The following is a 12,734-nucleotide window of genomic DNA, read 5'->3' on the forward strand; positions in this document are numbered from 1 at the left end:
TCCTTGCCTGACTTTATATCCCAGATACGGATAGTTAAGTCGCTTGATCCAGATACAATTCGGCTGTCGTCTAAGAATCCTACTGAGCGAACCCAACCATTATGGCCCTCGAGCTTCCGGATCTCCTTGCCTGACTTTATATCCCAGATACGGACAGTCTCATCGCGTGATCCAGATACAATTCGGCTATTGTCCGAGGAGAATGCTACTGAGAGAACATTGTCGTTATGGCCCTCGAGCCTCAGGATCTCCTTGCCTAACTTTATATCCCAGATACGGATTGTCTTATCTGCTGATCCAGATATAATTCGGTTACCATCCAAGGAGAATGCTACTGAGTAAACCGACTCGCTATGGCCCTCGAACTTCTGGATCTCCTTGCCCGACTTTGTATCCCAGATACGGACAGTCTCATCGCATGATCCAGATACAATTCGGCTGCCGTCCGAGGAGAGTGCTACTGACATAACCCAGTCGCTGTGGCCCTCAAATGTTTGAAGACATGGACTCCAGAATTTATCGACTCTCGGCTTTGTTAGCACCCAACCAGGCTCTTCTTTGGCGAACATTCGACGGATGATACTGTCAAGCGGAGTAAAGAGCAATGCTGATACGTATGTTTGCAGTGGCGTCTGTTCGATAATCCACCAGTTCTGTAAAATGAACCGATAAGCGTCTTCGACAAGATCCGCAGAAGCGTCTATTCTTGCCTAAGCTAATGATTTAGTTATCTATCCTTCGAGGTAGTGGGAAGTTAGAACTTACGGCGACAATCGTTCTGAGCCTCAGAAGAGAGAGGATTACATTCGAGACAGCGCCAAGGAGACTCAACGCTTCAAGCCAGTGCAGGAAGTGGTCCTGGAAGAATGGCGTAATCAAATTTCCTATTTGGACACTGTTCTCGGATCTTGCGATATCCTGCCCAGAAGCGTTCGATAGCAGGGAGTGCTGGGAGCCTTGTGAGTCGGCCATATCCGTTTCACACACGTGGTCGATCCAGTATGTACAAGAGTATCCCACGCCGAGCAAGGGATCAGACGTGGGTGGCCGCGTCTCGACGTCACGGATAAGCGTTCCTGGATGTTCTAGCTGATATACATCTTGATGGAGTGCCCTCTGCATCGCCGCTACTGATCTGTCGACGATGCTGCGTTGAACAGCGTGTTTCCCAGACGGGAAAATCTTCTCGATGGCGGCGTCATCGACCAGGTAGTCCTTGGCTGACTGGTGAATCGGATAGACGTAGTTGTCCACCAGCGTGAGAAAGGAACCACACATGTCGACAATCCTCTCCAGATCAGCAGTTCCGTATCTGAGCCCAGCTAGCGTTCGGAGCTCGAGAATGTGGAGCGGGCGGTAGGCTAAAGTTGCGACTGAAAGCACACCAAGACACGAGTCTCGGTAGTCGCTCGTAGACTTGGCAATATCCCCCATCATCCGATCGTAAAGCACCGGTAGGCCTGGCGGCATCTCGTCGAGACGGCGGACAGCATCGTCAGCCAAGACAGTCTGGAGGGACCGTAACGCTAGATCGACCCATAAAAAGGTACCTTCAGCCTTCTCGAGTAACTTTTGTCGAATTTCGGCTTGCTGGGCAGGGCTGGATCGAAGGGACGAGACCCGGGCGACTTTATAATCAATGTAATTTTCGATCGCCTGAGACACGGCTTCCGAGTTCAGCTCCAGGCTCAACTTCGCTTCCGAGCTTTCAAGCGCGAGGTTTTCCTCAATGTCGACCCGGTTACGGCTCGTTAGAATCCATTTGAGACGATTTTCTTGGAGGGCGGTTTCCCTAACCAGGCCGAGGAGGTCCGGCAGACCGTCTTCGCATTCATCGAGAGCGTCAACAACCAAGTACATAGGTTCCGACCGCGGGTGCTGAATCATCTGCCTGAACACATTGGACAGCGCGTCGAAGGCGTTGACGTTGTTGTTGGTGACATCAAAGATGCCTGTGCCCATCCGGTCGCACTCACTCTTAAGGTACGGAACGAGATTGACATCTTGGCTCAGCAAGAGGTAGATAAGACCTTTGAGGACGGCGACTGCATTGTTTAGGCGGTTATCGGTATTCTGGCAGAAGAAGAACGATAAAACCGAGTTGCCAGTGGGGTGGTCAAGTCTGGTCGGGTCAAGTCTGGTCTGGGATCGAAGTTTCCCGGTGATGGTAACCAAGAGCATCGTCTTGCCCTTGCCGGCACCGCCCTTGACCCAGAGCAGCTTGCTTTCGCCGTCCCGCCACTTCAGGTAATCGGGGTGGGAGAGAATCCACTTAGACGAAGCTTCATGCAGGTAGCCTTTCGTTCTTTCAATGCGCTGCTTGTCGATAGTGGGATCGGTCCACTTAAGCTCCTTGAGTAGGGAGTCTCGTTCGTTGTTGTGAGGAAGGGATGGGTGGGTGCCTGTTCGGTGTTAAGAGACGTTTTCAACAAACGGCCTGGGAGAAGAATAATTACCTACCCTTCGGTAACGATGGCGGAATTGCTGAAACCCTTTCTATCGCCTCTTGTATTACCGCGGCAACGCCAGTCTGTGTGGGCAGTTCCGCTACGCGGTTGCCCGTCAAAAGTTGGACATCTTCCAATATCCTCTTCATAAGCGACTTCACCGTGTCTCCTTTGCCCCAGGTGAGGGTGGCAAGTGCGTATCGCTTCATTCTCGAAGCGCCAGCTTGTGGGACGACATCGTAAAATATTTTCTGAAGTTTGGTTGCCCTGTCCTTACAGCGCTGCAAGACAGGCTCCATCGCCTTGTGCCACTCGTCGTCGGGGGTGATCTTGTTCTCTGAGAATTTCTGGAGGGTTTTGCTGACAAGCGGGAGTCGTAAAGCAACATCGCGGAAGGCTTCTGGGAGGCCAGAGGCATCGTTGGCGGCTTTGGAGATCTTTATGGTTGCGTCGATAATGGCGATGATGCCAGAGATGATGCCGATGACCTCGGCGCCTGACATGTCTCCGGTTTCTACGGCAAATGGCGTCAGACTCTTGGTTAATCAGTTTGGCTAGGCATGCTAAAACCGTATCGTACCAGTGTAAATCGCTCTAGGTGAAAAAGTAAGTGTCACAGCATAAAAGGGTCCCACTTGCTGCTACAGTGGACGATTGTCTTTTGCAATAGAAAGCGTTTGAGATGTTGCTTAATTAGATAGCCTTAGGTAGGTAAGGTAGGGCGGAATTTGTTCTGAGGATCGCATTTGTTCCGAGAATCGCAATTGACGACGTAAGACGATGCTGGTCTCGATTGATGAGGGGTTCGGCTGCAACATTTTGGGCATCCTGACCACCCCGCATCGCTTTTATATGAGCCAATGGAGAAGCGCAGTGCGAGCTGCTATGAGCGCTTGCTTGACGAGCGTCAGCCAAGTGGCTTCATGTGCGACGAGAGTATAGGTATGAGGATGGCGCCGCGGATGATGGCTCTAATAGGCTTTAATTTGCCCTCACACCACTTCAGCTTTAGGACCTAGGATATTGGCTGCCAGGGGATGAGTTTCGCCTTCCGTTGCGGGAAGTTATTTAACTACCGTATGTACAAACAAATCCCCTGCGTTTCTCAATATCACTGTATGCCCGCCTAGGTAGTTCCTTCCCATAGTTGCCTTAAACCAAATCTATTAGCCCGTAACGTCCTCACAGCTAAACATTCCTAAAATGTGTCAGCACATTATAATATGCACAAACAAATCCGCCTCGATTCCTCAGCTGTCACCCCTCATATTTGTTTCCCGCGGGACGGTGCCGTGAACTTTACCTCGTACACGTTCCTCCCCCCCTGTATCCCCCTAACCCTAGAAGAGGTCTACAACTTCCCCAGCCCCATCCCTTGCACCAACCCATCCTGATACTCCGTTGCAACATGCACACCACTCGGACTCCAGATCTTACTCTCCACGATCCCCCTACCAGCCGCCACGCGCGGAAAAAACATCTCCTGCACCCACCACCCGCCGTCATCACCATCCCCTTCCTCCACACTGCCATGCATCACCGCCTCGTCCGCATTCACATGCACAACAAGCGTGTAGTTCAAGCTCGCAGCACGGCCGAATGCATGGCCGAATCCAGCGTGATTACCCACAACTAGCAAACCATTCCGGTCTGCAACATAAGCATGCGCAGCAACATGCGCACTGGTATCGGCCCACCACGGCCGATCGCCACCGGGCTCCTTTCCCTCAATGGTGACTCCTTCCTCGCTGGCGACGGCTGGGGGTGGGAGTGGCCGTAGCAGCTTGTACAACAGCAGCTCTCGCCTTTCATGCATTGGCCTGCCCTCGTTATACGCCGTCATGTCCACCTTGCGCATCTTGGCAATCGGGAACTTGCCCTCTTGATCCGACCCCGCGAGCTCAACAATACCCGTGATATCTACCGGGGGCGCGGGCGGCCACGCCAGCGGCGGACGGCTCGCCAGAATCTCAGAGAAGCGTTCTTGCGGGGGCGCTTCCTGGATTGAGACGCCCTGGGAGTGAGGTTCGGCTAGTTTGAAGGAGCAGATGGCCGTGAAGGATGGTGGGGCGAGCGGGAGAGAGGCATCGGCGAGGGGGAAGTGGTCCTTTTCGGGGTTGGTGCTGGGTTGAGAGGGTTGGTAGGCGGTTACGGAGAGGGTGCTGAAGGTGCGGGAGGCGGTCAGGGGCGTGACGTTATAGATGAAGGGGCGGGAGGGGTTGCCTGGGCGTGTAAAGTAGCCCGTGATGGTCTGGGGAAAAGTTAGTTGGCTATATCCTTCTCTCTAACTCCTGAAGCGGCGAAGGGAAGACACATACGTGAAACCCGAGTCTCTCAGTCGGCGTCGCGCCTCGTTCGTCTTCTAGTTCTCTCCAAGCTTGTGAGGCGGCTAATACGGATTGAGCGTATACATGACCGCCGAAGGCAGCGGAATGCACGCTTGGGATTCCTTTCTCTTCGTCGAAATCAGAGCCGGGAAGATACGCCGATCTCGTCCCCATAAATCGCCGCGTTTCCCCTGATGATGGTATCTTTACCAAGTTCAGGGCCTCTTGTAAGGGTAGGGGGGAGTGGTTCTTGGGAGCCATGATAACGACAGCCTGTGTACCGTTCAGGTATTCCGTAATTAGTGTTTAGTTTAAAAATTTCCAAAATGCGGGTTTACCGCTGTCATCTTACGTTGAGAAAATGCGCGTGGAATTGTTGTTTAGAAGTCAGAATTAACTAGGATACGTAAATTGTGCTCCGTGTCACTCTCAACATTCTCACCGAGGTTGATGAGTGACCCTAGAGTTTGGTGAAACTGACGACGACAGAGAGCCCCACTTCGGCATCCCGGCTATTGCCCGGAGATCCGCTGCCTACCGAGGCATCTCCGTGGTGCGCCGGGCGGCCAGAGCTTCAAATCTCGGCGTCGCTCGGGGCTGGCAACCGTGACGCCCAGGATCGTGCGGGCGGGCTATTCGGGACAGACCACATTTGAGTTCAGGGACTTTAAAAGGATTGCCCCCCTCCCCCAAACTTGAGCCTTGGGGGTCTGGCGACGGTCACGAGCTTGCCTGGCTGCCGGTGGATCCGAGGCTTGCGGGAAAACATGACGAAGACACGAACTCTTCGCCGGCGCATTGCACGACAACGGAACAGGCGACGACAGCGATATCGGACGTGCGACGCTTTTGCTTTTCTGTTTTGGATGATGAAACACTGAAACATGAGTTTCTGAGGCTGAGCGCTTTGCCAAATCTTTTTTTCTTCCAGACCTCCTCGAGGCTCGAGCTTGTCGAAGCCCATTGCCGCCAAGCCGGGGACCAAACCCCACCTTCCTTTCCCAAGATGGAGGTCATGTTGCTTCTTGGCTCTTGCCCGCGGAGAAGACAATTCAGTCGGGCTTGGCAACGGATCAACAGCCACGATTTTGCCTGTGCCCGAGATTGGCAGGGCCCGGCCTTCTTTGGGTGAACTCGAACCAACCGTCATCGCTCCAAAATCTGGGGATGCATTGACCCGCCAAGCTTCACATTTCGATGACCCCCACGCATGTTCCCCAATCCCATACAGGGCCATTCCCCCATGCTGAAATTCTCGAGAACGCTGAGTGGTGGGAATTCGTTTGACTGTTGGTTCGAACCAAAGGTCGAAGCTGCGAACCTCAGGTCCACGAGAAGCGGGGCTCTTATGGACAGCCGGCGCAATATCCGAGCCGTGTTGATGAGATTTCGAGGACGATGCCTCGACGGGAAGAAGATCAAGGCTGATCATGCTATTATTGGGTTTGGTGTTGTTGGAAACAATAAAGATTGCCAAGACGCTTCGAGGAGGGTCAATACAATCCAGACGAGTATGATCATCTCTCGGCGATTGCTTTCCCGAGCGTTGGATGAGCTTCTTGAGTCTGGCAAGTCGTCGTCAGCCGCACGAAGAAGGTTTGTGTGAACAGCTCCCAGGCACTGAAACACGTTGATGCCCGAGATCGACTTCAGAAGCTGATACCATCTCGGCAAGGAGGAAGAAGCAACACGGCACTGATATTCTCGAGCAGATATTTCCACCATCCGATCCTTTGCTAGTTGTGTACGAATACGTGTACACAGGTGTTTCTCATTCGCTCTCGGAAAACCAAGCTTTTTCTCATGTCCCTTCTGGGTGATGAAACGGGATTCCCATATTGCGGTCCGTAACGGTGATCAGGCCCGTCTCGACATTCAAGCCCAATGTGAACGGTTAGCTCTTCTTCGACTCGGGATTGCTTCCTCAGGCTTGCTGGCTGGGGAAACGCCAAGGTCTCTCACTTTCCCATCCCAATTGATGGCTAGAGACAGCCAAGAGCAATAGTTGATTCTCACCGGAACCCCCAACCTTGGGCTCCTCATCCGAATTAAGGTTATGGGGGAACACTGCCGTAGCCAACAAAAAGAACCACTGGAAAGAAGACGTGGGCGTGAATAGGCGCTCGGAATTTCTAGGAATTCCATCTCTTACGAGCCCAGCACCCTTCGAGAAAGGTAGGTGGTTTGAAGAGGGGGGTCGTCTGGTTGGCAAGGTCGCTGGCTGCGAAATCGGGTCACGCGGCGGAAAAGTCACCAAATGAGGTCGCTTTTGAGTGGCTATTGCTAGCGAAGCGTGTGCCTCGAGGCAAGTCATCACTCCGCGCGGAAACCGTCTGACTGGCCGGTCACTCTGGGCGCGGCAGGCAATTGACCCTGCCGCACTCGGCTCATTTTATCCAAGTTGGGCGTCAACTATTTGTCGGCAATAAGCCTCTGTCAATTTCAGGTTGGTCATTCGTACACTATGGAAGTATTAGACTTCTCGCGAGCCAGGAAGAAAGCTAGCACAGAGACGAAACATTGGTATACGACAATGCCACGAAGGGTCCTTGCCGACATCTTCACTCCTTGGCCTGGCCCAAGCTCCGGTTCCCGCACCGAGAGCCTGCGGCTGTCGGTGGGTCCCCGCTAAATTCTGTTCTGGTTCCCCGCAAACGCACAGCTCGAGATCTGGGGGCGATGCGGAAGGTTCCGCGCAAATTCAACACCCACCAGATTTCCATACCCTTGGCCGGCTTTCCCAATGCCACAAAGGCATGAACCCAACACGGCGGTTCTGCCGGTAATAGCCACCTCCTTCCACGTGCCGGTGTTCGGCGCCAACAGGGATTGTGAAGGGGGGAGGAGGTTTGGGAGGGGGGGGAAGGCGATGTGAGAGGGAAAAGGGATGAACAGCCTCAACACGACGCGTGGTTGCTGACGGGTCGTCACTGGGGAATATCAGGAGGAGGTGGACAACAAGTCCCGCGCAACAATGGGAGGACCAGAAAAAAGGACGATGTGACACTTTCGGGCATTGTGCATGGGCCAAGCCGCTCCGTGGGACGCAAGGGCGGCCGGGGAAAAGACAGGGATATGGCCTGCTCCTGCTCTTTTGCACACGAGATTTTCTTCTTGCAGAAGCAACGGAAGCCGCGACTGGTGTTTGGATTACGCCAAGGAACTTCCACGACTGGTAACGCTTGCCTTCTCTCGGTGTCCTTTCCTGGGGCAGGGGCAAGGGACAGGCTAGCTGTTGCCTCCTCTCCAGTTCCCGCTTTCCGTTCATTGGGCACTCCTTTTCCAATTTTTTGCTGTTTCTGGGTCCCGGCGACCACGAGAGACACCGAGAAACAGAGACAAGCAGCGACATCATCTCCTGGACTTCGCCGACCGTTTCGTACATACCTTCGATGGGCTGTGGCGCGCGACTTTTGTGCAGCCCCCTCGTAGCGTGCTCTCTCCCCAATTCCCGCAGCTATCCCAGCACGCCGCCTGATGAATCGACAAATTTCCATGACGGGTTCCCGCAATTCCACCAAAAACCCCCGTCCGTGTCTCGCGAAGTTGAGAACAGGTGATCTCACTGAGGCTCCCAAACCTGCCGTGCAACCATAGGCCCGGCATCTCCGCACTTCGGCTCGTTCCCCAATGGGCACCATGCCCTGAGCTTACCCAAACCCGATCCGTCTTTGACCGCAGGAGGAGAAGAGCCCGTGAGGTGTTGAGAGTTGAGGAACTCGGCTCAACACCCACCTGAGAAGAGTTTGTGTGAACTGGCCGGACCCGCCCGCCCCTCCACCAACATCCAGCAGCATCCAGCTCCAGCGCCACCTACCACCCCCTCAACCAGTCAGCTGGTTACTTTTCTCTCAACAGTCCTTTCTCACGACCCCCTGGAGGGTTCTGGAGGGCGCTTCGGTGGCTGACCCCCTTCATCCCCAGAATTTCCCTTCCTGGGCGCTGCTGCTGTGCAACCCTGTCTCTGGCTTGGAACCCTGGACACTCCACACGCTAGCGCCTGCTGGTGGCCGAAAGGGAAGCATCACCCCAGGTTTCCACCCATCGAACAAGATCGTCATCTTCTCCACTTGACACCGGCCGGCTGGATGCCCGCAGGCGGTCCCCAATAAATACATGTTGGGCTAACGACCACGCGCTTGTGTCCCATGCCACTCTGCTCTCCTCCGCACGCCCCGTTCCCGACCCGTTGGAACCCCCGCGCCCGTTATTCATCCAGGCGTGGGTCACTCAGCCTCATCCACTTCCCATTATCATTTTCTTCGACATACGTTGGAGAAACATTGTCTACTTTGTTACCTGAACATAACGCTTATCTTATCTCGAGCCGGAGGACGGCCAGCTCTTCTGGTTTGGCTTGTTCAGTCTATTCGTCGTCACGTTGCGTCGAATAGTGTACAGCCACTTGGATCGTTTTTCGGCATGCTCGACCTAGCGTTCACTGCCAGAATCTCAAGGAACCACTCCGCTTCTGGCTTCTCGCCCCCCTCCAGCCGTCTTCTGTTGCCTTACTAAACTTGTCGGCTGTTCGAATATGCGTTAAACCAATACTGAGGGTCCTATCCCCAATTCTCGGGAGAGTTGATTCTGAACTTTACGGTTGAGGAAGCACGAGATGAACGAGATGGGGATTCGATTCGAGTCCCTTGGCCCAACCCTTGAGCAGCACCGGGCCTGGCGGCTCGGTGAAACGTTCCAGGAAGACCACCACGCCGAAATAGAGAGTGCGCTTCGGCAGACAGCTTCAATCACTGGCTTCGGCGGCAGATTGCGGGGTATCGCAAGGAGCTGCAGAGGAGACCACAGTCCCGCCCGTTCCGAGGTGACATTATCGGTAACAAAAGCCAGGACCCCCGGGGAGTCGCCAACACCGAGCGTGGATCGGCCATCCACTCCGGTCCCGGTAGCAACACCGCTTCTGTTCCCCACGACGCTTCACCCATCACTAGCTTTCACACGGCGTGTCCCGTCGGGTGAAACGGTCGTTACCTTCCCGCTCTCGGCGCTTGCCCTACCGCCAAAACCATGTCTCAAACGTCGCCGGCTTGATACCGACGTCGACGGCCCCGGAACCTTTTCGATAAGCTGCAAAAAGCGACGGCTGCTCCGGCATCTCATCACCTCGCGGCTGTCCCAGGCGTATTCCCTGCCGGCCACCCACATTCTCAACCGGGAAGCGGTAACATCAGGCAGCAAACGGATTGTCAAGCTCACGGCCATCATGTCGGCTCGCCGGCTCAACAACACAGTGACTACCGCACCGCAGGCGCAGCCATCACAGCAGCCCAGCCCGTCGACGTGGCTACGGCGTGCCGCGGTGCTCAACAGCTTGCGCAGTCGGGTTCATGCGGTTGCCGCAGAGCGAGCCAACGGCGGCCCGATTCCCGACGTTGCTGCGGCGCAAGCATACGTCTTTCAGCAACGACACGGCTCACCGACCGCTTTGATCGGTGGCCGTTATCCCATTACCTCCCCCAGCCAAAGCGGGAGCGGAAGTGGCAATAAGGACACAGCCAGCTTACCCCCAACACCCGCTCAGCGCCCACCCAGCGCTGGTCCCCACCCCCCTCATTCCGGTACGGGGCACCACGGCCACGTACAATGCACGAGAGTGCGCATCCCCTCGCCTCAACTCCGCCCGCTGCGCTCTCCAGAACTGCGAGTCAGCCGGCCGCTGATCCCGCTAGAGGATATTGAGCCGCTGTACAACGAAGACTGGTCGGGCGATGACAGCATGGCGTTCCCCACGTCGGAGCTGGAGAGTCGGTATCTGTATGATGATGACGACTCTGGAGACGAAGGCGAGGGCGCGGTGTATGCGGACTTTAGTGTCATTTTTGGCGGCGGCGGGAGTGAATCGGACGACGAAGGAAAGGAGAAGAGCGCGGGTAGCGATGGGGGCGGCGAAGATGATTGTTTTGAAGACTATATGGATGATTTGGATGGGATTCCGTGGGGTGAGCCGGCTTGAGCGCCGGTTTGGACGCTGACGGTCTGCCGGACCATGGATCCGAGTGTACTGGATTGTGAGGCCATTTGCTTTCTATTTTTTTTGCTGTCCAAGCATACCGTGAGGCAACGATACTTTATGTGACGGCGGCGGGCTTATTTTGGGGGCTTGGACATGGGACGGGCAAAAGGGCGGCAAAACATGATTTTGAAACATTTGACAGCGATTGGGCGGCATTTATCTTATTCGCACTTGGGTTGGGCGCATTACTGGCATGTGGGAGGCAAATCTGATACTTTTTTTTGCGAACAGTTGGAAATTATTTTGCTTTGAGCATTGGTAGCCATGTTTGGATGGTTACTTTGGGAGGTTTGGGATTTTGTGAATGGAAATATTGCAAGTCGAAGGTGATATGGCAAGAGGGGAAAAGGAGAAGCCAGACGTTGGAGCTCATGCATTGGAGAGAAGAAAATTAGAAATCGGTGTTCGTGATACGTCACATCTGGATCACTCCTGCCCTGTCACCTGGAGTTACTCCTCAACAAGCTTGGTGATACTTCTCTTGTTCTGTTGTGTCTTCTGAAGCGGTTCCGAGCGTTGAGAGCCGCCCGGCACCGGCCGATGCGGGGTCGTTCTGTCGTTCCTTCCCGGGACTTGTCCGGAATTCAGGTGGGGTGCTTGGCTTTGGTGTTTCCTCAGCTTAGAATGGGTGAAGAACTCTAAGCAGAGAAGTACCTGAGGTTAGTTATCGTGTCTAACTGAGCACCTGAGATAACCTGCGGCTCTTGATACAAACAACACCGTTACTGTCTCGGAAGAGGACCGAGGGCAGGTACGGTGAACGGTGGGTTCGTCCGATCTTGCGATTTCACCCCACTTTGCCGCGAGGGCCTGAGGGACCACCCCTGACGCATGCACCCCACATAGCCTGAGTAGAGGCCGGTGAAGGCCCCACAAAACAAGGCGAGATTTGTTTAGTGTAGGGCTGGGAGTGGAACGAGGAGATATCGGGATGGGGGTCCGGGTCGAGATTGGGGGGGAAGATAAATAGTTGTGCGTGCCCCGGCCTGGGTTAGGTTGTGGTGGGTTTGTTTGTTGCCGTTGGTAATTTGTTAACTTGTGGTTCTGGAGGGGTTTATTTGGGACTGGTTTAAGGTACGGAGGTACGATTAGACGTGCTCCACATCTTTTACCCACCTAATTACATCCCCGTTTTGTGTCTCGACTTCAATCCTTTTCTTTCTACCTCACCCATCATCGTCATCATCACCACTCGATCCGACGGCACATTGACCGTTCAACCAAGAATCACCCCAACTGACCGCCTCCCGACCATCACAACAACAAAAAAAAAAAAAAAAACAGAGCCGTTCGCCCTGCTAATACCTCGCCTCATCATACACATGCACTTCAAACACATCTAACTTATCCTACCAAGATGTCATCCCCCAGCTCATCAACAACATCCCTCCCCTCCCTCGCCCCCATAACATCCCTCCCAACCCTGCCCACCGCCAGCCAAACAGCCACACTCGACCTCCTCTTCGAGCCCTCCGCCGACCTACACGCCCTCGCACTGCCGACTGTCCAGAGGGGAGAGTATACGTCATATGGGGAGTTGATTGATGCTCTCAGGGGGGGGTTACTTACTTTTGCTGAGGAAGCTATGGGAAGTGAGGGCCTGGAGGGGGATGATGGGGAGAAGGACAAGAGGGAGGTGTTGTTCCGGGTGTTGGGGAGTCACCCACGGTTGGGGGAAAAGCATAAAACCCCTAAGAACGATAACAACCACCAAAACAACTCGGAGGAAGACGACACAAAAGGGCTAAGCGCCCTAAGCAGAGCCGAACAAGCGCGTTTACGGTCTGGAGACGACGGGGACGACTGGGCAGAGGAACTGGGCCGGTTGAATGCGCAGTATGAGGCGCGGTATCCGGGGTTGAGGTATGTGGTGTGGGTGAATGGACGAGGGAGGGAGGAGATTGTGAGGGAGATGGGGGAGAGGATTGA

General features: G+C 54.5%; 4 protein-coding genes across 4 annotated transcripts in view; 2 read left to right on the plus strand and 2 right to left on the minus strand.

The window, feature by feature from the left end:
- The window catches only part of C8A04DRAFT_40548 (uncharacterized protein), a gene marked incomplete at both ends in the record, with an annotated part of 3,912 nt that extends 962 nt beyond the window's left edge, over positions 1-2,950 (minus strand). Inside the window, 3 exons of the mRNA XM_062784986.1 lie at positions 98-653; positions 766-2,402; positions 2,461-2,950. Of these exons, the coding sequence (XP_062633042.1) occupies positions 98-653; positions 766-2,402; positions 2,461-2,950 (2,683 nt within the window). The remainder of the gene's footprint in view (positions 1-97; positions 654-765; positions 2,403-2,460) is intronic.
- Positions 2,951-3,798: 848 nt separating this feature from the next.
- C8A04DRAFT_32848 (thioesterase-like superfamily-domain-containing protein) lies at positions 3,799-5,035 on the minus strand (the record flags this gene model as incomplete). Its single annotated transcript, XM_062782237.1, has 2 exons — positions 3,799-4,698; positions 4,766-5,035. 2 exons carry the CDS (start codon positions 5,033-5,035, stop codon positions 3,799-3,801), a joined length of 1,170 nt encoding a protein of 389 aa, XP_062633043.1.
- A 4,354-nt stretch (positions 5,036-9,389) lies between these two features.
- On the plus strand, positions 9,390-10,745 carry C8A04DRAFT_15649 (uncharacterized protein; the record flags this gene model as incomplete). Its single annotated transcript, XM_062778567.1, has 1 exon — positions 9,390-10,745. One exon carries the CDS (start codon positions 9,390-9,392, stop codon positions 10,743-10,745), a length of 1,356 nt encoding a protein of 451 aa, XP_062633044.1.
- Positions 10,746-12,162: 1,417 nt separating this feature from the next.
- On the plus strand, positions 12,163-12,734 carry C8A04DRAFT_15643 (Oxo-4-hydroxy-4-carboxy-5-ureidoimidazoline decarboxylase; the record flags this gene model as incomplete). Its single annotated transcript, XM_062778565.1, has 1 exon — positions 12,163-12,734. A coding segment is annotated over one exon (572 nt), but the record flags the coding sequence as incomplete, so codon positions are not given.

Source organism: Dichotomopilus funicola, assembly GCF_033296635.1.
Source record: "Dichotomopilus funicola strain CBS 141.50 unplaced genomic scaffold C8A04scaffold_101, whole genome shotgun sequence".
Lineage (NCBI taxonomy): Eukaryota > Fungi > Ascomycota > Sordariomycetes > Sordariales > Chaetomiaceae > Dichotomopilus > Dichotomopilus funicola.